Source organism: Xenia sp. Carnegie-2017, unplaced genomic scaffold (assembly GCF_021976095.1).
Source record: "Xenia sp. Carnegie-2017 unplaced genomic scaffold, XeniaSp_v1 HiC_scaffold_22, whole genome shotgun sequence".
NCBI classification, from domain to species: Eukaryota; Metazoa; Cnidaria; class Anthozoa; order Malacalcyonacea; family Xeniidae; genus Xenia; species Xenia sp. Carnegie-2017.
In genome coordinates, this window is record NW_025813485.1 from 5715183 (window position 1) to 5741496 (window position 26314).

The 26314-nt window shown below is 33.8% G+C and overlaps 4 protein-coding genes across 8 annotated transcripts; 3 read left to right on the plus strand and 1 right to left on the minus strand.

Moving 5' to 3' along the window:
* Window positions 1-28: 28 nt before the first annotated feature.
* Window positions 29-26266, minus strand: LOC124447478 (TBC1 domain family member 19-like). 4 transcript variants are annotated; one of them, XM_046998429.1, is made up of 24 exons: window positions 26082-26266; window positions 24884-25002; window positions 24547-24619; window positions 23806-23880; window positions 23438-23507; window positions 22926-22972; window positions 22650-22702; window positions 22516-22576; window positions 22348-22420; window positions 21761-21799; window positions 21016-21128; window positions 20465-20539; window positions 20157-20219; window positions 19564-19648; window positions 19057-19104; window positions 18920-18952; window positions 18412-18481; window positions 18278-18317; window positions 17055-17146; window positions 16743-16803; window positions 16571-16625; window positions 16137-16207; window positions 15764-15844; window positions 29-89 (listed from the first exon to the last, which is right to left on the minus strand). In XM_046998429.1, the coding sequence occupies exons 1-23, from the start codon at window positions 26181-26183 to the stop codon at window positions 15779-15781; spliced, it is 1584 nt and encodes a 527-aa protein (XP_046854385.1). In that variant the 5' UTR covers window positions 26184-26266; the 3' UTR covers window positions 29-89; window positions 15764-15778. The 4 variants fall into 4 exon arrangements, with proteins under 4 accessions (XP_046854385.1, XP_046854386.1, XP_046854387.1 ...); XM_046998430.1 differs by lacking the exon at window positions 29-89 and adding an exon at window positions 11074-11602; XM_046998431.1 differs by lacking the exon at window positions 29-89 and adding an exon at window positions 12412-12554 and having other exon boundaries at window positions 19060-19104.
* LOC124447145 (capsule biosynthesis protein CapA-like) lies at window positions 1605-6002 on the plus strand. Its single transcript, XM_046998034.1, is given in 8 exon segments — window positions 1605-1623; window positions 3001-3244; window positions 3950-4094; window positions 4194-4268; window positions 4270-4362; window positions 4511-4735; window positions 5025-5146; window positions 5460-6002. Coding segments are annotated over 8 exon segments (1092 nt in total). The 3' UTR covers window positions 5629-6002.
* LOC124447481 (capsule biosynthesis protein CapA-like) lies at window positions 6215-10725 on the plus strand. The gene is made up of 7 exons (XM_046998434.1): window positions 6215-6288; window positions 7151-7394; window positions 7680-7824; window positions 8482-8655; window positions 8824-9048; window positions 9346-9467; window positions 10327-10725. The coding sequence occupies exons 1-7, from the start codon at window positions 6243-6245 to the stop codon at window positions 10493-10495; spliced, it is 1125 nt and encodes a 374-aa protein (XP_046854390.1). The 5' UTR covers window positions 6215-6242; the 3' UTR covers window positions 10496-10725.
* Window positions 11059-15636, plus strand: LOC124447480 (capsule biosynthesis protein CapA-like). Of its 2 annotated transcripts, XM_046998432.1 has the most exons (7): window positions 11059-11149; window positions 11995-12238; window positions 12880-13024; window positions 13301-13471; window positions 13621-13845; window positions 13979-14100; window positions 14563-15636. In XM_046998432.1, the coding sequence occupies exons 1-7, from the start codon at window positions 11059-11061 to the stop codon at window positions 14729-14731; spliced, it is 1167 nt and encodes a 388-aa protein (XP_046854388.1). In that variant the 3' UTR covers window positions 14732-15636. The 2 variants fall into 2 exon arrangements, with proteins under 2 accessions (XP_046854388.1, XP_046854389.1); XM_046998433.1 differs by lacking the exon at window positions 13621-13845.
* Window positions 26267-26314: the final 48 nt, after the last annotated feature.

The following is a 26314-nucleotide window of genomic DNA, read 5'->3' on the forward strand; positions in this document are numbered from 1 at the left end:
AAATGAACAAAAACAAAAAAGGAAACATCTGCCCACACGGAATAATGCAAGACACCAGTAATCAAACAAGACCGTCGAAGATCATCTTTCTGTAAAAAGACCAGAGAAGAATGTGCACAGTTCTCAATGCTATTTGCAAGGAAAAAATTACTAAATTACTAAAAAGACAATGGGCAATGTGCAACAATCAGGTCATCACTTTTTGCCTGCCAAAATGACATCGCTGTCATTTAGGCGAAATTAACATTAATTACGCATGTGCTCATGTCATATGAAGTTTCATCTTCAACAATACGATAAAATACCAAAGTAATCATGGCATGACAGGTAACAAACTCAAGAGTGGTCCAAACTACTTTATTCGACAACGTACTCAGCGTGAGTTTCCACCAGCTTACGATGTTTTTATTCATTTGGGCAGTCTCATATATGCTACAATAATTAGTCTGTACTCAATTCAAGTAGCATATATCCTGTTGTCATAGAGAAATAGCAATATGTATATGGAGAGTGATAAGTATATGTAAATGTGTAGTTAAATACATCTGCTCGCCGATTGGTCTAAACACACATCGTAGGGTGCGTCTACTTGTATTGTCTATGAACATAAATTACTATTTTGCGTTCAACTGATATTACTGAATCCCAAATTTTCGTCAGTTTCCCCAAGTTATAGTCGTCACGTTCGTCAAGCAAAACGTACAGTTTTCAACTGGTAAACTTCATGTTTGCATAGGCTTTGCAAAAGATTTTTCTCATGTAGCTAACTCACAGAATACGAGAAAACGCTGTGAAGAGCACAGCAAAAGCGCTTTGAACAAATGTAACGTTAACCAGTTTAGACCTGAAAGTTTCGCTTGACAAAGAAGTGCAACGTAGGCAAATGCAAAAAAAATGAGAATTGCCAAACGATAAAATCAAAGGTACAGACTGTGCACAAAAGCAAATGTTGTTTATTTATCGCGATTCAAGAGAGGAAGAAACAAAGCAGACGTCATTCGTACATAAATGAATTTCAATGAAATGTACATGTATTTCGATGAAACATGTATTTCATGTACAATGAAATGTACATGAATTTCAATGAAATGCAGTTTAATTATTTTTATCAACAACTTTCAAAAAAAAATGATTGCATTGATCGTAAGATTGAAATGAACAGTGCAAAGATGAAACGATGTCGGCTGAAGTATTTGATAATGATAAACTTCATATATAAACATTAGGAAAAAATACAACACACATAAAGCTCGCACATTTCACAAAGATTTTAAGAAAAAGACAACGAAGAAAATGTCAAAGCTTGGATAAAGGAGTAGATTACCAGAGAGTTATTTTGACTTGCAAATATTACGATTACGATTCGACTGCACTAACTTGAGTAAGGATGGTTTAAAAAAGCTCATGAATATAGCTTATCGGAAGTTGATAGCACGTACATTTGTCAAAGGAAAAGATCACTAAGTGTAAATTCAACTCACTATACAACAATGTTCTTGTTAACAAACATGGTGGGGCAGTTTTCTAACGGCTTAGTGCCTGTCAAATCCATGGTGGAACCACAAAAATACAGTTACTGAAGGTAAAGCAAAGATGCAATTTTCATGCTTCAATGGGAAGAAGGTAAGTACGCTTTTTGTGAGAAGCTTTAAAACTATAAACAATAGCCACAAAAAAGTCCGCCATACAACCACTTTAAAAAAACTCTCAAGATGAGAGGTTTAAATGGAAAATGAAAAGCAGCTTTCATTGGAAATGTTTTGACAATGCGATTTGCGATTTGCATCAATTTGAACGTTTTTAATTGCCTAGAAAGTCTCATTGGAAAGAAGATTTGCAAGTATTTAGCTACATGTAATTAATTTGCAGTGTTTTCTGTCAAAGATAAACTTAGAGACGTCTTTCCCAGCTGCGCAATGTTTCTTCCAACGTACCCATAAAATCATAACGGGAAATGAGCGTTACTTTCAATTAATAATTCTTGATTGGCAATTTTTTTCATCAACATCTTATTCAATACCGGTTTTACAATGCAGAAATGGAACTTTTTTTAGCCGTTAAATATATGAATACTAATTTTGAAAAAAAATATTATTGCAGGTATGGTTTGAATCCTTTATGTTTTGTTTACCAAATGAGCATGAATAAATTTCATTAAAATGTTCGCGCTTTGAACGAGAAGCAGTGAAGGTACATTCAAATCTAACGCGCAAATTATTCTGCCAATCGTTTCTCATTCCAAATCAAAAATCGAATTAAAATTTTATTTTTCAGTTTTTGGTGTTTAACAAAGCTCGAAAATTGAATTTTGGTTTTTTGTTTCTCAGATTATAGTACATAAATAGATGCAGAAACATAACACCACAATTGTCGTTAGTTTTTACAAAACAATCAGAGTGGGGGTAAGCGTAAAATTAATTTTAAATCAGCAGCAAATCAAATTATCATTAATTGTATCAAGCATTTCTACTGACCGAAAGCATGACATCTTTGGGAGGGAGGGGTATGGGGGGAGGAGAGTTTTGTGAGAGACGTCATATTAACGCCTTTTTGGCAGAAACGTAAATCTGACCAATCTCTAAGGACTTAAGACTTAAAATGTGGATAGGAATGCATAAGTTAGAGAGGATTGCTTTCCTTTGAAGAGATTTATCTTCTTCGCCTTTCACTGACCAGACACTTCTAAATAAGTAGATGTAGTAGTTACCGTAAAGATTTTGAACTCGTCTAGTCTCAAAATTGCCCATATTATTGTATTTACCTAGCTAAAAGGAAGAATAAACAGCTCTGTGTTCCAGCATATGCAAATAAAGAGCATTTATGAAACGAAAACTCGCGATTTAAAATTAAATCATATTTTCATCAAACAGACCTTTTAAGATGACAATGGACTTTCTGATTTTATAGATTGCTTTATACATACATCTATAAATTAACTGTTTTTAATGTCCTAGACATTCTATATTTGCCAGACTATACTTGTAATTTTTTTGTCTACAGGAAACAATGTGTCAATAATTTTCGTTGGTGATATAAATTTCGACGGTTGTGTCAAGTACTACGTGAATCATGGCTTCAATACATACAACGATACGTTGGCCGAAGTTGCAGATGTTATCAGAGAAGCAGATATTGCTGTAGGAAATCTTGAATCTTCTCTAACTACGAAATCAATGACATCCAAAGGCATCATGAAACACAAAATACTAGTTGATGCTGATCCCAGGAGTGTGGAAGCATTAAAGTAAGATAGGTGATGACTTGTAATTGAGATTACAAATTTTTATAAAATAAAAACAATAAAACGCCTGCGTTGGTTGACCTGTAGACGTGATCGGATTAGCCTGCGCAAACCGATCTGAGCTTAGCCAATTAAATCCGTCAGTCAATCAAAGAGAATTTGCAAATTAATCATGAATACATGTTAGAAGAAATATTAGAACATTTGTTCTAAATTTATCTTTTTTATATTAATGTTATTTTATAAAAGAAATAAAAGATGTTTTTCGTGTTTGCAAATGCTTAAGCAAGCTTCGACCTTCGGTCTCAGGCTTGCACTGATCTGCTTTCGTATTCTCCCAAACGTCTCCTCGGTTTGCATAAGCCTCGGCAAAGAAAATAAATATCTTTTTTTTATAAATAAAGTTCAAATTGCATTTCATTTACGTGTGTGTTATCTAGCCAATAAAGTTTTTTGTAAACAATGCTCGATAGTTTCCTATAGTTATTGAAATTATAAATTTTTTCAAATTGTGTAATTTCCGCATTTCAACACGTAAAAATAATCTAGCAAATTGATTTTCTCGTCGATTTCTCTTGAAATTCGCATTTTTCGAACTCGTGAAGAGTTTTTTCAGAAAATAGATGGTCCGCAAATCTTCTTGACAATTTGACACACGCATTCGACTTAATTGCAGAAAAAATTAGCAACTGCTCTATTTTTCTATAGTTTTGCAGGTTTTGATATAATGAGCGTTGCCAATAATCATTTTAACGACTACGGTGTTAAACCCGTTAATATGACGATCGACTCTCTAGCAAAAGTTGGAATAGAAAGCTTTGGTTTCAATTTTGGCGACGTCTACACACCTCAGGTTCTTGCCTTTGTAAATACTTTCGTTTATAAATACTTTTAAATACGGAGAGAGACTTCTTGTTTACTTTATTAAAGCGTTCTTTCCTTTGTCATAGAGGCCCATCATTTTCAATGTAAAGAACATCACTATAGGCTTTCTTGCGTATTGCTATCTTATGCGCACAAATGGAGAATATTGTTCACGTTTAAGAAAAATATTTAATCTTAACGCCGGACCGGTGTCTTTTACCGATGATATAGCGACGCGAGATGTTCAAGGATTGAAGGTGAATTTTAGATTTAAGAAAACTTTCTTTACAACATGATTACAGTTGTGGGAAAATCTACTTTTTCATACAAACAAAGAGCGCTTGTAATGTTAGCATGCACAGACTAAAATTTTTGGTTTCAACTTACATATTTTTAAATTTAAAGAAAAAAGTGGATGTAATAATAGCTTACATGCATTGGGGAGAAGAATATAAAACGGTTATGGACGAAGATCAGAAGCGCGTTGCCAAATATCTTCATTCGCTGGGAGTGTCAGCGGTAATAGGCGCACATCCCCATGTCTTACAGAGTCACGTGAAGAGAAATTATCAATTAACCGTGTACAGTTTGGGCAACTTTTTGTTTCCACAACATGGTACCAGAATGAATGTAAGTACAAAATAATGTGAAAAAACAACAAACTAGTTAAACAAAATTTTGTTCAAAACGACACGTGCTATGATCGAATAATAATAAAAGATTTCTACCATGACTAAACACAATAAAACGAGTACAGAAGCAATCAAAGGTACATATCAATGAGAAGAATAAGATTAAAATGTCAGCATGACGCAATCAACTCCAGTTTTCTAAGCGATGGGGAGGTTTACTTTAAAACGCAATATATATTTTGCTCCAGTGTCCATGAAAACTTACAAAGAAATAGTATTTCTAAAAGATATTTAGAACTGGTCACTCCCATCAGCTTACTAAAGATGCAATCGATGAATTCGAAAGAGATGCCGCGACATTAAAAGGACCAACAACCCTTTCGAGAATTTTAAGAATGTATGTTACAAGGTAAGTCAGTGCGTTTGTATGTTACAAGGTAAGAAAGTGTGTTTTTTATGTTGCAAAGTAAGACAGTGTGTTTGTATGTTGTAAGGTAAGACAGAGTGTTAGCATGTTGCAAAGGTAAGACAGTGTGTTTGTATGTTGCAAAGGTAATATAGGGTGTTTGCATGTTGCTAAGATAAATCTTTTCATGGATATTCGGGAAATAGGAAAACTGTGTAAGAGAATTGTGAAAATCGTTGACTATCCTTGCACAAAATGTGGTGCCCAGAGAACGCATTATATAGATGATATATCAGTATTATCTGTTTTAAAAAAGGAATGGAGTGATTGCTGCGGATTATCTTCCAGTAGAAATCAAGTTTGATCGAGAAAAGAAACTTCTGCATCCCACTCTCAGCAACGGCAGACGTTGGATTGAAGTGTGCTCAATAGACGATAATGCATGTTTACCATCTGATAACGTAAAAGAACATAAAGATACTTGATTTTGGAACATAGATCAGACGCAGTTTTCATTGGATATGTTATGACAGTGTGATTTACATCAATTTGCAAGCTTTTAATTGGCTAGAAAACCTCCTGAGAAGGAAGATTTGCAAGTCTTTAACTAGAGAATTAGCAATATTTTTTGTCAAATTGTGAATGGCGATTCCAACATACCAAGTCCCTGCAATATTTGTTCCAACATAGAAAAATTATGAAGGAAATGACGTTACTTTTAGCTAAATCTTCATTGCAATTTGCTTAAACAACACCGTATTCAACACTGGTTTCACAATGTAGAAACGAGGCTTCTTTACACAACGTAACGTTAAATATATGAATGCTGATTATGAAAAAAATATTATTGCTGGTCTTATCCTTTAGTTCGTATGTTTTGCTTACCAAACGAATATATTGAGTGATATATGCACAACAAACTTAGTGAAAATTGCAGTGTTTACAAAGCCAAATCGTATTGTTCAAAGATGACTGCATACCAGTTCCATAGATCATCTTTTGATTCACAGGTGTTAAACGAAAGTGTGAAGTTAAAATAAACAAAAGAATGATATCTATCAAATATTACTTAATTTACTTCTGTTTATATGCTTACACTATGTTGCTTACTTATATCGATGGATTGAGTGACATGACAGAAAAAGGTTAGTCATGGAAATTAAAAACGATTTTAAAGAAATTTAACTAGGTACATCGATTATTTAAGGAAAATAGTAACACAATTTATCTGGCTTTGTTTGAACTAGTTACATTAACATCAATATGAAGACAGTAGAAAAAGTAAAACGATGAGCATTTTACTTTCGACCCTTGTGTCTAGCTTTCTCGTTTAATGAGCACTTGAATACATATAAAAAAATGTTTGGGTCCTGAGCGAGAAGCTTTGGAGATACATCCTAGTCTACTTTGTCTTAGGAGTTAAGACTTAAAATTGTTGATACGACCAGAGAAATTAGAGGGAATCGCCTTCCTTTAGTGAGATTTCTCTTTCACGCCTTTCATTGTCTACATCTAAATATTCATCTAAATAAGTTTAGTGAAGATGAACGTAGAGATTTTGAACTTGTTTCTTTTCAAAACTGTCAATAAAATTGTATCTACCAAGCTAAAAGAAAGGATGAACAACTCTGTGTTCCAGCATACGCAAATAAAGTGCATTTACGAAGCGAACATTTATCGATTTAAATCATATTTTCATCAAAAAGAACTTTTAAGATGACAATGGACTTCCTGAAATAGTTCGTGCAAGTCTCTTTTCATTCAGTAAAAATATTGAAACTTTTGTATGTCCAATTTTTGCACAACCAGTGACTTTTAAGATTTATACCAAAAGTTATAAGATTTGCATATTTGGCTTCTTCTGTTCAAAGAATTCATCAAGATTTCCATCATGAACACACAACCATGTTCTTTCTTATAGATTTCTGACGATATATAAATTAACTGTTTTTAATGTCCTAGACATTTTATATTTGCCACACTGAACTTGTAATTTTTTGTCTACAGGAAACAATGTGTCAATAATTTTCGTTGGTGATATAAATTTCGACGGTTGTGTGAAGTACTACGTGAATCATGGCTTCAATACATACAACGATACGTTGGCCGAAGTTGCAGATGTTATCAGAGAAGCAGATATTGCTGTAGGAAATCTTGAATGTTCTCTAACTACGAAATCAATGACATCCAAAGGCATCATGAAACACAAAATACTAGTTGATGCTGATCCCAGCAGTGTGAAAGCATTAAAGTAAGGAATGCGATGACTTGTAATTGGAGATAAAAATTGATGAAGTTTAAATTGCATTTAATGTCCTTGTAACCTAGCTAATAAAGTTTTTGTACACAACGTTCGATATATTCCAATAGTTGTTGAAGGGGCAAATTGATTTTCTTGTCGTTTTCTCTTGAAATTCAAATATTTCGAATGAGTTTTGTCATAAAATAGACGGTGTGCAATTATTTTCTAGAATTTGACACACGCATTCGACTTATTACCAGAAAAAATAAATTATTAACTGCTCCATTTTTCTAGTTTTGCAGGTTTTGATATAATGAGCGTTGCCAATAATCATTTTAACGACTACGGTGTTAAACCCGTTAATCTCACAATCGACTCTCTCGTAAAAGTTGGAATAGAAAGCTTTGGTTTCAATTTTGGTGACGTCTACACACCCCAGGTTCTTGCCTTTGTAAATACTTTCGTATATAAATACTTTGGTGCATAAATACTTTTGTTATAAATACTTTCGTATATAAATACTTTGGTGCATAAATACTTTTGTTATAAATACTTTCGTTTATAAATACTTTGGTGCATAAATACTTTTGTTATAAATACTTTCGTTTATAAATACTTTGGTGCATAAATACTTTTGTTATAAATACTTTCGTTTATAAATACTTTGGTGCATAAATACTTTTGTTATAAATACTTTCGTTTATAAATACTTTGGTGCATAAATACTTTTGTTATAAATACTTTCGTTTATAAATACTTTGGTGCATAAATACTTTTGTTATAAATACTTTCGTTTATAAATACTTTGGTGCATGAATACTATTTTTATAAATACTTTCGTTTATAAATACTTTGGTGCATGAATACTTTTGTTATAAATACTTTCGTATATAAATACTTTGGTGCATAAATACTTTTGTTATTAATACTTTCGTATATAAATACTTTGGTGCATAAATACTTTTGTTATAAATACTTTTGTACATAAATCTTTTTGTACATAAATAATTTTGTATATGAATAATTTTGTAAATTCTTTATAATTATAAACGGACTTCTTTTTTGTGTTATTACAACCTTTTTCCCTTTATTTCAGATGCCCATCATTCTCACTGTCGAGAATATAACAGTCGGCTTTCTTGCATATTGCTATGTTATCTTCAGTTACAGGGGAGAATATTGTTCACGTTTAAGGAAAAGATTTAATCTTAATGCAGGACCGGTCTCTTTTACCGATGAGGTAGCAACGAGAGATGTTCAAAAGTTGAAGGTGAATTTTAGATTGAAGAAACTTTTCTTTACAACATGATAACAACTGTGAGAAAACCTTGTTTTAAAAAGCACGAACCTTTATTCAAGCGTGAAACAAAGAGGGTTTATGTTAGCATGCACAGAATAAAATGTCGCCCTTTTAATTTGCACATTTTCACCTTTGAAGGAAAAAGTGGATGTAATAATAGTTTATATGCACTGGGGAAAAGATTACAAAACGGCTTTGCAAGAATATCAGAAGCGCATTGCCAATTATCTTCATTCGCTGGGAGTGTCAGCGGTAATAGGCGCACATCCCCATGTCTTACAGAGTCACGTGAAGAGAAATTATCAATTAACCGTATACAGTTTGGGCAACTTTTTGTTTCCACAACATGGTACCAAAATGAATGTAAGTACAAAATAATGTGAAAAAACAACAAACTAGTTAAACAAAATTTTGTTCAAAACGACACGTTCCATGTAATGATCGCATAATGAAAAAAAATTTCTACAATGACTAAACACAATAAAACGAATACAGAAGCAATCAAAGGTATATATCAATGAGAAGAATAAGACTAAGAATGTCAGCATGACGCAATCAACTCCAATTTTTTTAAAGCAATGAGGAGATTTACTTTAAAACGCAATATAGATTTTGTACCAGTGTCCATGAACTTTTACAAAAAATTGATATTTCTAAAAGATATTTAGAACTGGTCACTCCCATCAGCTTACTAAAGATGCAATCGATGAATTCGAAAGAGATGCCGCGACATTAAAAGGACCAACAACCCTTTCGAGAATTTTAAGAATGTATGTTACAAGGTAAGAAAGTGTGTTTTTTTATGTTGCAAAGTAAGACAGTGTGTTTGTATGTTGTAAGGTAAGACAGAGTGCTCGTATGTTGCAAAGTTAAGATAGTGTGTTAGCATGTTGCAAAGGTAAGACAGTGCGTTTGTATGTTACAAGGTAAGAAAGTGTGTTTTTTTATGTTGCAAAGTAAGACAGTGTGTTTGCATGTTGTAAGGTAAGACAGAGTGTTCGTATGTTGTAAGGTAAAACAATGTGTTTCTTTGTTACAAACGTAAGACAGTGTGTTTGTATATTGTAAGGTAAGACAGAGTGTTAGCATGCTGCAAAGGTAAGACAGTGTGTTTGTATGTTGTAAGGTAAAACAATGTGTTTCTTTGTTACAAACGTAAGACAGTGTGTTTGTATATAGGTGTAAGACAGAGTGTTAGCATGCTGCAAAGGTAAGACAGTGTGTTTGTATGTTGTAAGGTAAAACAATGTGTTTCTTTGTTACAAACGTAAGACAGTGTGTTTGTATGTTGTAAGGTAAGACAGAGTGTTAGCATGCTGCAAAAGTAAGACAGTGTGTTTGTATGTTGTAAGGTAGGACAGAGTGTTTGTATGTTGTAAGGTAAAACAATGTGTTTCTTTGTTACAAACGTAAGACAGTGTGTTTGTATGTTGTAAGGTAAGACAGAGTGTTAGCATGCTGCAAAGGTAAGACAGTGTGTTTGCATGTTTTTAAAAAAAAATAATTTTTTTCATGGATATTCGGGAAATAGGAAAACTGTGTAAGAAAATTGTGAAAAGCGTTGAGTATCCTTGCACAAAATGTGGTGCCCAGAGAACGCATTATATAGATGATATATCAGTATTATCTGTTTTAAAAAAGGAATGGAGTGATTGCTGCGGATTATCTTCCAGTAGAAATCAAGTTTGATCGAGAAAAGAAACTTCTGCATCCCACTCTCAGCAACGGCCGACGTTGGATTGAAGTGTGTTCAAAAGACGATAATGCATGTTTACCATCTGCTAACGTAAAAGAGCATGAGGATACTTGATTTTGGAACTTAGAACAAGGATGAGAAGTTCTCCTTCTTAACTGATTGCTACAGTTTCTGTTAGAAGTTAAAATTACTAAACGATCAAGAAAGATTTGCAAGAATCAAGAAAGATTTGCAAGTCTTTAACTGGATAATTAGCAGTATTTTTTTGTCAAATTTGTGAATGCTGATTTCAACATACCAAGTCCTTGCAATGTTTTTTCGAATAAAGGAAATTTTATGACGGATATGACGTAACTCTTAGCTAACTCTTGATTGTCAATTTGCTTCACCAACACCGTATTCAACACCGGTTTCACAATGAAGAAATGGAACTTCTTTACACAACGTAACGTTGAATATATGAATACTAATTTTGGAGGATATTATTCTTGCAGGACTGCTTTAGTTCCTTTATGTTTTGTTAACCAAACGAAACTATTGAGTGAAATGCAACACAATCTTAATGAAAATCACAGTGTTTACAAAGGAAAATGGCATTGTTCAAAGATGACTGCATACCAGTCCCATAAATTTTTTTTGATTCACAGGTGTTAAACGAAATTAAAATAGACAAAAGAATGAAACCTATCAAATATTACTTAATTTTCTTTTATTTATACACTATGTTGCTTACTTTTATCGATGGATTGGGTGACATGACTGAAAAAGGTTAGTTTTGGAAAAATAAAACGATTTTAAAGAAAGTTAACTATAGTTACATAGATTATTTAAGGTAAATATAGTAACACAATTTATCTAGTTTTGTTTGAACTAGTTACATTAACATAAATATGAAGAGAGTAGAGAAAGTAAAATGATAAGAACCTTGTGTCTAGCTTTCTCGTTTAATGTATGAGCACACGGACATATATAGTAAATTTTTGCTTCCTTAACGAGAGCCTTTGGAGATACATCCAAATCTACTTTGTCTTAGTACTTAAGACTTGAAATTGTTGATACGAATAGATAAGTTAGCGGGAATCAACCTTTCTTTAGTGAGATTTCTCTTTCTCGCCTTTCACAGTCTACATCTAGATAAGTAGCTAGTCTTCAGCGAAGATCAACGTAGAGATTTTGAACTCGTCTAGTTTCAAAATTGCCCATAAAATTGCATTTACCTAGCTAAAAGGAAGAATAAACAGCTCTGTGTTCCAGCATACGCAAATAAAGTGCATTCATGAAACGAAAATTTTGCAATTTAAATTATATTTTCATCAAACAGAACTTATAAGATGACAATGGACTTCCTTAGATAGTTCGTACATATCTCTTTTCATTCAGTAAAAATATTAAAACTTTTGTTATGTTCAATTTTCGCACATCCAATAAATTTTAAGATTTATACCAAAAGTTATAAGATTTGCATATTTAGCTTCTTCTGTTTAAAGAATTCATAAAGATTTACATCATGAACACACAACCATGTTATACTACTGACGATGTATAAATTATTTTTAATGTCTTAAACATTGCATGATTGCCAGAGTATAGTTGTATTTTTTTTTTGTCTACAGAAAACAAGCTGTCCATAATTTTCGTTGGTGATATAAATTTCAACGGTTGTGTAAAGTACTACGTGAAGCATGGCTTCAATACATACAACGATACGTTGGCCGAAGTTGCAGATGTTATCAGAGAAGCAGATATTGCTGTAGGAAATCTTGAATCTTCTCTAACTACGAAATCAATGACATCCAAACGCGTCACAGACAAAAGATTACTAATTGATGCTGATCCCAGGAGTGTGGAAGCATTAAAGTAAGGAAGGTGATGACTTGTAATTGGATTTGGATTAGCCTGCACGAATTGATCTGAGCTCAACCAATTAAATCCATCAATCAATCAAAGAGAATTTGCAAATCAATCATGAATACATGTTTAAAAAAAAATTAAAACATTTGTTTAAATTTATCTGCTTTGCATTATTGTTATTTTATAAAAACAATAAAAGATGTTTTTCGTGTTTGCAAATGCTTAAGCAGGTGCAACTTTCGACCTTCGGTCTCAGGCTTGCACTGATCTGCTTTCGTATTCTCCCAAACGTCTCCTCGGTTTCCATAAGCCTCGGCAAAGACTATAAATATTACTTAAATGAAGTTCAAATGGCATTTCATTTACATGAATGTAATCTAGCTAATAAAGTTTTTGTACACAATGCTCGATAGTTTCCTATAGTTGTTGAAATTTAAAATTTTTTAAATTGTGTGATTTCGGGATTTCCACTTTTGAAATGATCGAGCAAATTGATTTTCTCATCGATTTCTTTTGAAATTCACATTTTTTGAACTCGTTAAGAGTTTTGTTAGAAAACAGAAGGTGCGCAAGTATTTTTTAGAATTTGACACACGCCTTCGACATATTGCAGAAAAAAAATTAGTAACTGCTCTATTTTTCTATAGTTTTGCAGGTTTTGATATAATGAGCGTTGCCAATAATCATTTTAACGACTACGGTGTTAAACCCGTTAATCTGACGATCGACTCTCTAGCAAAAGTTGGAATAGAAAGCATGGGTTTTAATTTTGGTGGCGTCTACATACCCCAGGTTTTTGCCTTTGTATATATTTTTGTTTATAATTATAATTCATTGAATACAGAGAACAAACTTTTTTTAATACAATTTCACACTGATGATGGCATAAGTTTGCAAAAACATGTCTGTATTAAAAAGTTTGTTCTCTATATTTAAAGCATTATTTCAATTGTGCTTCTACGTAAATAATTATAATTATTTATAAATACTTTAGAACATAAGTACTTTCATGAATACTGAGAGAGACTTCTTGTTTACTACATTAAAGCGTTTTTTCCTTTTTCATAGAGGCCCATCATTTTCAATGTAAAGAAGATAAGAGTCGGCTTTCTTGGGTATTGCTATCTCATGCGCAAAAAGGGAGAATATTGTTCACGTTTAAGAAAAAGATTTAATCTTAACGCCGGACCGGTGTCTTTTACCGATGATGTAGCAAAGCAAGATGTTCAAAAATTGAAGGTAAATTTTAGATTTAAGAAAATTTTCTTTACAACATGATTACAACTGTGGGAAAATCTACTTTTTCACAAAACAAAGAGCGTTTGTAATGTTAGCATGCACAGACTAAAATTTTCGCTTTCAATTTACACCTATTTTTACATTTAAAGGAAAAAGTGGATGTAATAATAGTTTACATGCATTGGGGAAAAGAATATAAAACAGTTAGGCAAGAAGATCAGAAGCGCGTTGCCAATTATCTTCATTCGCTGGGAGTGTCAGCGGTAATAGGCGCACATCCCCATGTCATACAGGGTCACGTGAAGAGAAATTATCAATTAACCGTATACAGTTTGGGCAACTTTTTGTTTCCACAACATGGTACCAGAATGCATGTAAGCACAACATAATGTGAAAAACAACAAACTAGTTAAACAAAATTTTGTTCAAAACGACACGTTCTATGTAATGATCGAATAATGATAAAAAATTTCTAAAATGACTAAACAAAATTGATATTTCTAACAGATATTTAGAACTGGTCACTCCCATCAGCTTACTAAAGTTGCAATCGATGAATTCGAAAGAGATGCTGCGAAATTAAAGGGACCAACAAGCCTCTCGAGGATCTTAAGAATGTATGTTACAAGGTAAGACAGTTTGTTTGCATGTTGCAAGGTATGACAGTGTGTTTGTATGTTACAAGGTAAGACAGTGTATTTGTATGTTGCAAGGTAAGACAGTGTGTTTGTATGCTGCATAAGTATGGCAGGGATGTTTGTATGCTGCATAGGTATGGCAGGGATGTTTGTATGCTGCATAGGTATGGCAGGGATGTTTGTATGCTGCATAGGTATGGCAGGGATGTTTGTATGCTGCATAGGTATGGCAGGGATGTTTGTATGTTACTAGTTAAAGACAGTGTGTTTGTATGTTGCAAAGGTAATATAGGGTGTTTGCATGTTGCTAAGATAAATCTTTTCATGGATATTCGGAAAATACGAAAACTGTGTAAGAAAATTGTTAAAAGCGTTGAGTATCCTTGCACAAAATGTGGTGCCCAGAGAACGCATCATATAGATGATATATCAGTATTATCTGTTTTAAAAAAGGAATGGAGTGATTGCTGCGGATTATCTTCCAGTAGAAATCAAGTTTGATCGAGAAAAGAAACTTCTGCATCCCACTCTCAGCAACGGCCGACGTTGGATTGAAGTGTGTTCAAAAGACGATAATGCATGTTTACCATCTGATAAAGCAAAAGAACACAAAGATAATTGATTTTGGAACTTAGAACAAGGATGAGAAAAGTGCCTCTTCCGAACTGATTGATGCTGAGAATGAAAATTGGTGAATTTAGAAGTGCAATTATAGTTTAAAAGTGCAACAAGACGCCGATCAGGTGTTCACTCGAGCCACACGAGAACAGTGTTTGGTTCTATTTGCGTATTACAATAGATGCTAAATAGCACATTGAAATTCACGGCAATGTAATCTCACATGTGGCAATTTATTTACACGGGGTTCCATTAAGCCTGGTTCTCATATAGTCGTCCGAGTCCTGCCAAAATTTCACAGACGACAAGTGCGACTATATGAGAACATTTCAGAGGCGACCGGGATGACCTCAATGACTCAAACGACTGAAACGACCAGGGTCGCCTGGATAGAACTTTGCTCTATCTGGACGACCGAAACGACCGTTGAGAAATGCAAGCGACCTTTTTATGGCGCAAAACGATTTGAAGAAGCAAATAACCAGCCAAAAGACTCTGTCTTTGATAAGCAACAGCCGCCATTAAATGTTTCGCGTAAAAACTACTTAAGCAGTCTCTCGGTAGCGCTAGTACGAATATATGAGAAGTACAATAGCTTGAGTCATCACAGTCGTTTTTGAAAAACAACGAAAAAACTCGGAACGACTCGGATGACTCAAGCGACTTAATGAGAACCAGGCTTTACACGTGTCATCAGTGACATTCGCTCGCGAACATTCATTCGGTTCAAGGTTTTCGTGTAAGTCACGCGTAATTTATGTCATCTTGCAACAGTACAGGAAAATCCGAATTTTAAACATGGGCTTAAAGTAATGGGCTTCGGTACCTAAAGTAATTATAATTTAGAAGAGCAATTATATTTTGAAGAGCAATTATGATTTCAAAGTGCAATACAGGTTTCACGACGAATAACGCGTACGCCATTGCATCGTAATAATATGCCAACAAATACGGCACTTAGTGAAGCAGCTGCCAGCTGAGTTTGAGCAACAACTGCATAAGAAACTAGAAAACTACCAAATATTTACGTACTTACGTTCGTGATTATAAATCACAGGAACAGAGTTCTCTGAAGCAACGGAACAACCTTTATATCAGTGATGTCATTTAGGACGGCCTGTGAAAAAATGGTTAAAACAATTAGACTTTTTACAAAGCTAACGAGGACAAGTAGCAAGGCTTCACGTGCCGTCCCTGATTTCGACCGATTGCTACAACACGCGCAACACTTCCAAACTTCCAGCCCGAGTTTGGATCGCCCCTTGGCGCGAAAAGACATGATGATGATGATGACAAAGCTAACAATCTGCGCGGGCTATTTATAAATTCATGACAACCTATATGTTCACTATACATCTTTCAATAAAGCAAGATAATACGCACATCAACATTGATATTACTGTATTTACCTCAGCACCACCCGGAGATGTGACGTCAAGTAGACTCTTTCCCCGAAATGAGAATATTGAATGAGCCAGCACTGAAAAAACAAGAACGCGTAATTTGAAAAACATATCCTTTTTAATCATTCAATTACAATTAATAGAGAAAAAAAACAACAAATGCATGCACAGTTTGACGTGTAAACACTGATGAGCTCAGTTAAATTATCCCACTCTGACATTCTTATCATGCATTGTACTTGTTCTCACACATCATAATATATTTATTGTTCAATTTTCGTCATTGAAACATTGCATCTTTATAAAATCTTATTTTAAGGATGGAAAATTCTTATTTTTATCTTCAAGCATCCTAAGTTCTGCACATGAACTTAGTTATATATTTTACATGAAGTATACCGGGTATCATTCTATCAACTATTTCACATCTATACTCAAACCTGAAAGAACTTCCAGAGAATCATACCCAAGAATTCTGTCCCACAGTGTTAGTACCTGCAGTAAAAAGACTTCAAATGAATAATTTGAATTACATTCCTTTCCTTAAGGATAAAGTTCGAAATCACTTCAAAAATATAAATAGTTTCATGTCAAACTACATGCATCCCTTACTTGCTCACTTTCCAAGTATCCAGAGAACACATAAAATATCCAATTGAATGCAGTTTTTACGCTATATTTTATCAGAATATGATAAAAAAAAGCAAAATAAATGCACACGCAAAGCGAGTTGAGCAATGTTTCGATGTTTAGTATTCCTTCTCATCAGTTTGAACGAATCAACAAAACAATTACAATAGGTCTCTGTGACCCAAGAATGAGACATTGTTTCGACAAGTTTCTTTAAGTTGGAAAGGGGAACAATTACAATAGCCTACCCGCGTTCAAATTGATTAATTCTATTAGGAATTGACACCAACTTACGGATGAAATCCTATCTGTCTGAGATGATAGAACAAATCAGGCTCCAGAGTTTGAAGTAAGGTCTCAAAGAGCAAACATAATGACACTATTCCCTACGAAAAATTACGAATTTTGGTTTGTTGTTTGGAAAGAATACCAAGACGGTTGGGCAAAAAACCAACATTGAAAACATGTTTTCAAATTTATCTATCAATATACATATTTTCTGTTCTCAAATCAAATAAAATGGATGATATAGACTCGTGGAAGTTAGTTCGTTTAATGTCAGCAAGTATGAAGCAATGAATGTTTTTCGCATTTTCTGTTTGGTTTTAACACTTGTACAATTTATGATATATTTTTTTAAACTTTTGTGACATTTTAGTAAAAAGCAAGCAACCTCGCGCTACAGCAAAGTCTATCAGACAGTCCAATTGTTTATTGCAATTCGCAGCGCGATGAGTAACACAACAAGTTGTCACATCGTTTATGTAATTGTCAATCAATAATGCAATGAATGTTTGCTAAATCATGTTAAAAAAGAATTGCAGGTTCAAATCCTCCATCCTCCTCCAGGGTTAAATCCTCCATCTGCAACTTTTTTTTCGATAAGAGAGTAAGAATATAAGAAAGGCAATCGGACAGCAAGTGAGAATGTATGGGATCCTTAAAATCCCAAACAACGAACAAAGGAAAAGCAAAGCAAAGTCCTCCGACATGTCGGCAAGAAGATGCATCTTCTTGCCAGTTAATAATAATAATAGCTAATCTTTATTGAGGATGCCAACATCACTAAAAAGTGGTTTAAAGAGGGGTCCTCTAAAAGTAACTAAATATAATATAACTACTTAAAAATAAAACGAAAAAGAATACAAATCGAAAAATATGAAGATAAAACTTCATCATTTGAAAATTAACATGCTAAAAACGAAACTAATTAAAATAGTGCTTTCTTGATACCACGCTTAAATTGGCTTAAGGTGGGCACATCTCTTATGGAAAGGGGTAAGGCATTCCAAACGTCCGCTGCAAAATTTATTGTTATCCAGTGCCCCCATCTTCTGTGTGCAAATGATTTGCAGATATTTCGCTTTGATCGTGTATTATAGTTATGATAGTTACTGTTAAAACAGCAGTGAAAAGTGTGCATAAAAAGGTTATTAACTACCTTAAACATGAAACGTTGTAATTTTACTTTATTTCAGTATTTTGCATTTGAAGTTGTATGCATTCTATAGCCTTACCTGAGGATGTGATGAGATGTTGTGAAGCCTCATGAAATATCTGTACAAAATACAAAATGCATTTCAAGTAAAAATGGCAAAAGATGTTTAGCAGAAGTCAAAGTCCAACTGCAACTATTTCGGCACATTGCTACCTCGTAAATAATCCTCTAAAAGCATGGTAAAGACTGGACGGATCTTCATATATATAGCACAACGGAGCAGCTGTAATAAACAAAGTCGACATGAGAATCTGACTATGTATACCATATGCTGTAAAATAGACATTGGTTTCTTTGCTTAACGCTGGACAAGCGATACATTGTATAAATATACACGAAATAAAATAATTCGATAAAAGTTTGTGAAAGTTCTACATTTTAAGCGGCCGTGCGTCCAAAAATGGAGTTGGCTAGCCTGTTGAGTTAGGCATACAAAACAAAACTAAAACACTTTTGTACTCTATCACATGCTGTGAAAGAAACTTTTCTGACTAAATAAATGCACAATGATTGACTAAACTTTATATGGGAAAACTGACTGATTCATTGACTTCCAAGAGAGACAGTAATAAGTCGATGAACAACTAGCAATTCCAAGCACTAGCTAACGAAAAGTTACGTATACATTCCACTATTTTTACATAGTTTATAGTGTTCTCACCATACATAGAAAATCCATGAAACGGAATAACACCTACATTAAGTAGAGAAAAGCTGGAAGTTCAGTAAAACTTTCCGTAGAACAATAGAAGTATAGAGCTTACAACTGTAGGAATTAAAATATGAAATAAACACAACTACCATTGGGTGGATAGTACACAGCATATTCTTCTATGCCCAGTTTTCCTGTTGAATAATTAAAACAATGTTTCTATAAAAATGCACAAAAATCCGAACTACACAAAAATGTCAACTTGAGGTTTGCAATCGTTAGTTTTTCAAATTAACGTGACTTAACTAACAATGTTTAGTAATTAACTAAGGGACTGATTACATGAGCCCAGAAGCCGGGATTCAGCGAAGCGTTATATCATTTTGACAAATGGAAAAGATTAAATATTTCAAAACAAAAAACTTATTTGAGCAATTTCTCAACGCTCTGACTTTGCAAATTCACAAAACCTTTAAAATGAAAACAAATAATTTAGCGTGATTTAAAAATTACAACTAAAATGACTTATGACACTTAAGAAAAGGTTGTAAGTTTTGTGTTTAAAGTTTTTACTCCTTTCAATGACTCAAAATCATTTCACGCCTCGCTGAATCACGGTTACCCGGGCTCGAGTGATCAGCCCCTAACCTCACCTCTTATGTAAGATCTGGGTGGATTTGCCGGTGTTCCTTCAAAATACCTCAACACTTTCGTATCACGAGCGAACGCCATCAACACCTTCAATGTACAACCAAGCATATTTTGATTTGTAATAGAGTTTGTACAGCATACAATGATAATGGAAAGCTCCATGCACGAGTTTTCATGAAGGAGTTCCATGTAAAAATTCATGTTTTAAATGAATATATATTTGCAAGACAGAAAGCGAATATTTTTCATAAATACCATTGCCCACCATAAAACTTTCAATTTATTAATGGAATTCTAAATTTATTTAGTAAGGTAACTCAAACGATTTATTTATGTAAAAAAATCCAGGAATCAAAGCGAACAAGGGGACAGAATGTTAAAAACCTTCCACGTCAACAGTCGAGATTTACAACATTCTCGCTGACTGTAACCTATACTAGCCCTATGTAAATTCCTGTAACTGATATTTCTTGCTAGAAAAGCATAAATGGTTGTAAGCAACATCGGACGCGTAAAAATGTCTTCAGTATTCTGAAGGAAAAAATCCATACACAATGATTCTATTCAAAATGTAACACACCGCAATTCCTTTTACCTGGTAAAGCAAGTCTTCAAAAACGAAATATTGATCGTCATTTGTTGCTGTAGACTTGATGTCCTTGTAAGAATACATTATGAAGAAAGACTTATCATGCATGACTAAAGACACATCTATGTAAAGTACAATATGAAACAGCTTTCAACCGTGCAAAAACTTGAAAAAAGATTTCTAGTGTTAAACTTGAATAGTATTTGACGAATGATGGTTCCATAAAAACTCGTTGCCTGTAGACTAAATAAAATGCACTCGAGCATTCGAGCCCGCGGTGATCTAAATATATATGAAATAAGATCGATCCATACCTTCTTAATTAAAATATCAACCAGCAAATCATATTTGCAAACGTAAGATTTAAGTGTTTCAAAGTGCAGCTTATTCTGAAGAGAAATCATGAGCAATCAGGAATATTAGATAAAGTACAACAGTACAGTACAGTACAGTACCAATCATAATAATATAGTTCACGAGATAACTTAAGACGTTAAAAATTCACCATAGAATGTACCTTCTGAGGAATATATAACTACTTTAATGTTTTGCATGGAAAATATAGAGTAGTATAAATACCATGCACTTAATGATAATAATTGCATGACTTTTGTTTGATTGTTTTACATTGTCTTCAGCTTTATCGACTGTAACTCATATCTCTAACTAGGTTCCTAAGATTGATGAAATTAGTAATCTCGCCACTACTACCACGCCCCCACTAATTCGACAGTACTTGTTCTGCGCAGCTAAGCGATTTCTTTGCTAGCTGTTGGGGTTGATCAAGGATACAATAGAATAATCGACAGACCTTGTAAAGAAATCACACAATTCTAAAAAAACACATCAAATTTTGCAGGCACACCTGATCTTTTTCACCTATATCTAAGAGTAGAGCCCAAATGTGTCGTCTAATGCTACTGGGACATCCAGATTTTGCATACTGCTGCGCTGAAGGACAACTTTCTTTATCGATCACTAGTGAAAAAATACAATCAATATAAGTGTCAAAATATAGAAGTTAACACAAGACGGTGAGAAAATATGAATTTCATCTTCAATTCGTCAAATTTGCAAATGAGTTACTGAAGCAAAACAAAGACAAATCATACAACACCAAAAAAAATGATTTAAAATGAAAGCAAACACTATGAAAATTGATAACGATTGAAAAAAGAACAACTTAGAACACCTCAGTATTGTTAAGATAAGTAAGTGTTGAGCTTGGGAGCTCAGGGTTGACGGGGTGGGATGAGAGATTCAACAAAGCGTGAGCAAAGGGCAAAGTAATCTGAGAGCAAAGGTATTCTGTCCCACAGAATATTTCTTTATGAAATGTAAGAAGCTGCAAACCTTGAGTGTCACAAACGAACAATCGAAAACAACCAAGAAAATCGCTCGAAATTGTTTGAATTATACTTCGAAACAATATTTCAAATATGGCCAAGCATGAGTCGTGGGATCTCTGTAAATGCTATCGTAATTCATAAAACTTTTGCAGGCAAATACAAACGTAATGTAAAATTAGAAGATGACTTCATTGCTGATTGCAAGTGCACAATCTAAATCAGTATAGTTATAAATGATTAACTTGCGATAAAAAAACTTACCCCTTTTCCCCAATTTATACCAATCATTTTCAGATAGATCTGCGAGAAAGAATAATAATGAACTAACCAAAATCAAACAAAATCAACGACAGGCCAAGATATGAAATGATTGGATGATTATATCTTGTTCTTAGTTTGTAACATCAACTTCACTTTTTACTGTACGCATGCAACACACGCATTATTGAAGTAAAATTTTTCACTTGACGTATTGTTTGCTTATTGACAAAAATAAACACGACCAAAATTTTACAAACTCCAATGTACTGAAATAGAGAAGACATTTTGTAAACTGCTGATTGCTGTTGCTCAGTATTTCGGATAAAAACCTAGCCGTAAGGTTACCATTCCAATCGATGTTATTTAGAGACCAATTTCATGAAAAACGCCTCATGAAAAAATGCACTAATCTAGTCAGGGACGTGGGACGATCGATAGTTGGGGGGTGGGGTGGGTGGGTACAGAAATATTCATATATGCGCAATCTACAGTATGAACTTCCTTTGAAATCCGTGGTTTTCCAAAATAAATATACACCCCTTAAATATTGAGCTTCCTACGTCTATGAATCTCATGAAAAAATAAACCTTTAGAATTTGTTTCACCATCGTATGCGCCATACTGACTACCACATTGTTCTATTTCTTTGAAAAACACGCGCTAAAAACGAAATATAACATTCATTTAGCTAGTCAAGACACAACTAAAAAGCTACAAAAGAGAAAAAAAGGAAGCATGTCAATGTGCTGCCATACCAACTCTGAGATCGTCTTTACTTTAAGTTGTACTTGAATTCGTCCCCAACCGTTCATTAAGCTAAAAATATGCACATGCGAATTAAGCTCCACTATTGATAAAAACCAAACTGATTAATTTTATGAGCATGTACTTTGGATTCTGTTTTAGAGGCGTATAGTTTGGATTCCTGACGCTCAAAACCACCTGAAAAAATATGGGACAATAAACTATAAATGTTAGGCAATTGCAGGCATAGGGCTCAACCGATGCTGGTCAAACTGCACTTCAAATCAACACACGCCAAAAACAGAAATGATTGAAGTTAGAAGGTTCAAGTAACGTTGAAAAACAGTAGCAGGATAGCATGGTCATACGTGGTCATTGCTGCACCTTGAAATATGCCAAAATAGTCGCCAAGAAAATTTACCTCCATAAAATCGATTGTGGAATACACAGGTCTTATTTTGTTTAGCACTAGAAGAAACATCGTTTGTTAAAGGATCATACTACAGGTTTGAAATCAGCCGACGTTTAGAATTTGCATGAGTCGGCAGTCATTGATCCCTATGCAAAGACCTGTATGTACTATTGAAAACAATAGTACATATATATTGCAGCTTCTGTTGCTTGCAAATTTCAACCATGAAATTCATTTCAATCGCGTTTACTTCTTCTTCGAAATTAATTTTTCCCGAATTATGCAAATTCTAAATTTCAGCTGATTTCGATGTGAACAGTTTTTTGTCGACACCCGGTAGTAGTAACCGAAGAAAGCAGGGGGAAGTAGGCATGCGAAACACCAACCGTAAACGCTAAAACGCCGACCGTTAGTTAGGGGTAGGGTATTCATGTTTCAGCTCTGCCCGACTGATTTCTTCTGAAAGCTATTGTATTTTCAAAAAAAAACTTGAAGACGAAAATAATTCTAAATTGGCCTACCCGTCATATCACATTCCGAACCAAGTGTATTAAACTTTGACAACAACGCAGCCTGGTCTTTTGGTGATCGCTGAAAACATTTACGAAACATCACAGCCACATTACATTTAAATGAGACACTTCATGAAATATGCTATGGGAATTAAACTGGATAATGAATTGTGTTTAGTACGTCATAAAAATTACGATGTTCAGCAAACATTGAATATTCTAAAACAAAATTATATCAGGCGACAAAAAATATCGGAGCAAAAAGCGTAATTTTTCTTTAAAACCAATTTGAAGCATTCTTCAAGGCTAACAAGCAGGCAACTAGCGCAGAGATAAGCACAAACAACGAATTACTCATTGAAAACACACACGCATACCTTACGTGCCAAAGGAAGGGACAATTCTGTACACATGCTATTAATGCTTTTTAACACTCTCTTCTCCCAAGATCTCTAAAATATTTGTGCTCTCTTTTAGTATAGTCTACGAGTAAATTGCATTCGTCCATATGAAGACTGCAAATTCATTGCAATTATACTCAGACATTAAAAACATTGTAACATCTAGACAAAAAAAACTTGAAAAAACATTACTAACAATAATTTGTATAACAATGTCAGTCTACTCCAATAAAGGTACTATTTATATGCAGGCTCTTATATTATCAGTCATCTCAGTTATACGTTGTGAATATCAATGACGTCATACGACGCCTCCTATAGTAAAATTAGTTTTACTGTACTGGGTATAGGCAATGGATTTGTACTAGCTATGTATGTATTAGTTAACACAAGCAGAGAGAGATATCTGAGGGATACAGGCAAAAAAAAATCAAAGAGGGTTAGCCAAAATAAATTAAAACAGCCCACTGATTTCCTTCTTTTGAAATCCATTACCAATGGTATGGTTTTATCTAGAGTTTCAAATAACTATAATTCATTTTTCCAAAGCCTGAATCTGCAACTGATTAAATGGGATAAGAAACATATTTGCCAGGAAACAAGTTCAAAATATTGACTAAAAACAGAAATTTTATATGCACAACTATAATTGTAGAAAAATGCAAAATAAACAATCCTAGAAACAAATTTTACATATGATATGAACATGAAACATACTTGAGCTTTTTGTAGGAAGTGAAGTGGCTCTTTGGAACACTTTTGGTCAGCAACAACAGTGTCAATTTTTAATCTTAAAACATAAAAATACATACGTATGTACAGTACTGCCATGTGGCATGTAGTCAGTCTGCATGTTTTAGTCCGTCTATCTAAATTTCAGAACATTAATGTAATTTATTTCTCTAGAAATCATTTGTTTTTACTGTGATTGAAAACATAATAATTTACATGGGGAACTGAACAAGCATGTTGTCCACTCAAGTGGATATTTTTTTAACTTAATTTGGCTGAATCAAATAAATTTTTATTCGTTGGCTTTATTTGTTGAATGTACCTCCTTAACTGTTGATAAACTGCATTTTGAATTTTTGTACTCCATGTAGAATTTTCTATATACGACTGACAGAATTTGTTTAAATCTTCCACTACAGCATTTGGCTTTGATATTTGCTCCTAAACAACCATGAAAATGACAGTCACAAAATACCCTGCCACATTCAATGGCAGACCATAACACTGTATGCACTTATGATGATTCTGTAACAATTATTTTTCAGTCAACTTAAAAATTTTCAATAGCAATATCAGTATCAAAACTACAATTAGTTGAGTTGGTGCATAAATTAACAAAAATTGTCAGTAGTATTAGGATTTGACTGGAAAGGCTGAGAAACACTATATTTTCAGCAAGATAGGGATGCCAAACGATCTTAAGTTTGAGTGCATGTAACCATATGTTGTCATTGGGAGACAACATTTTTTTTTAAAACAGAAGCTTTGTCATAGTGACAACAGTGGTGAAGCTAGCACGCATGTTTTGGTCCTGCTGTGTAAATTTCACAACATTATCATAATTTATTAACATAGCAGAACTAAATAAACAGGCTGGCTATGCTAGCAGGTGACAAACCTAAATATTGCCTTTAGCCTTAAAAGCACAATTGCCTTGGTGAATTTTGGTCATTCAACCCGGTAATTGCACTTTTCATGGCAATGTTTTTCTTATAAGGTCAAGGTATGCAGCCCACATTTCTAAAAGATGCATCCCTCTCCCAACCCGGATCCACTCTTGCTATACACATTAATTGCCTGACTTTCAAATATTTGAAAACAGGAAGCAGTGGAGAATCAGGTAATTCACCAACAACAATATACTTGAACTTTTAAGCCTTTTCATTATCAAAAAATCACTGTCATTTCAAATATTAATTAGCCAAGTACATTGGATATTCCACAATTAGGGTACTTGCACCACATGGTTATTCTAGTTGCAATAAACACATGGTGCAAGCTTTCAATGTTTTTACTTATAAAAGTCAAAAAAACATTCAAAGCTGCTGAGAAAACTGACAGAAATAGCTGATTTGCTACAGTTAACCAGAGTGGCCCGAGCAGAATCGTTTTGCAATATGCATGAATATAATCATTACTATAAAGAATAATGAAATAAATGAAATCAAATATCATATTTCATTTCATTCATTTCATTGTATCACAAGCGTTCTTGATTTCAACTTATCCTATTTTCTCACCTTTAAATCATTAGCTATCTCAAAATACAATTTCGATGTTCGCAAATATGAGCATATGCAACGAGATTTGTACAAAGTGACGTCTTTTTCATCAGCCATCATTGCATTTGATGTTTGTTGACGTGCTGAAGATTCAGGTGAAAATATCTCAATAAGACGAGGCGTGATGAAAGATTATTGTGTGTTATACTGTTATTGTCATAGAAGTAAAACGTCATGCAAACCAACCAATG

Excerpts from the sequence above, each read along its gene's own strand:
- LOC124447480 (XM_046998432.1), top strand. The coding sequence starts at position 11,059 with ATGAAACCTATCAAATATTACTTAATTTTCTTTTATTTATACACTATG. Across the intron at positions 13,025-13,300 it reads GTGGCGTCTACATACCCCAG|AGGCCCATCATTTTCAATGT; the intron begins GTTTTTGCCTTT and ends CCTTTTTCATAG. Across the intron at positions 13,472-13,620 it reads AAGATGTTCAAAAATTGAAG|GAAAAAGTGGATGTAATAAT; the intron begins GTAAATTTTAGA and ends TTACATTTAAAG.
- LOC124447481 (XM_046998434.1), top strand. The coding sequence starts at position 6,243 with ATGTTGCTTACTTATATCGATGGATTGAGTGACATGACAGAAAAAG. Across the intron at positions 7,825-8,481 it reads GTGACGTCTACACACCCCAG|ATGCCCATCATTCTCACTGT; the intron begins GTTCTTGCCTTT and ends CCTTTATTTCAG. Across the intron at positions 8,656-8,823 it reads GAGATGTTCAAAAGTTGAAG|GAAAAAGTGGATGTAATAAT; the intron begins GTGAATTTTAGA and ends TCACCTTTGAAG.
- LOC124447478 (XM_046998429.1), bottom strand. The coding sequence starts at position 26,183 with ATGATGGCTGATGAAAAAGACGTCACTTTGTACAAATCTCGTTGCATA. Across the intron at positions 21,800-22,347 it reads TGGTGAAACAAATTCTAAAG|ATCTATCTGAAAATGATTGG; the intron begins GTTTATTTTTTC and ends TCTTTCTCGCAG. Across the intron at positions 21,129-21,760 it reads GTATAAATTGGGGAAAAGGG|TGATCGATAAAGAAAGTTGT; the intron begins GTAAGTTTTTTT and ends TTTTTTCACTAG.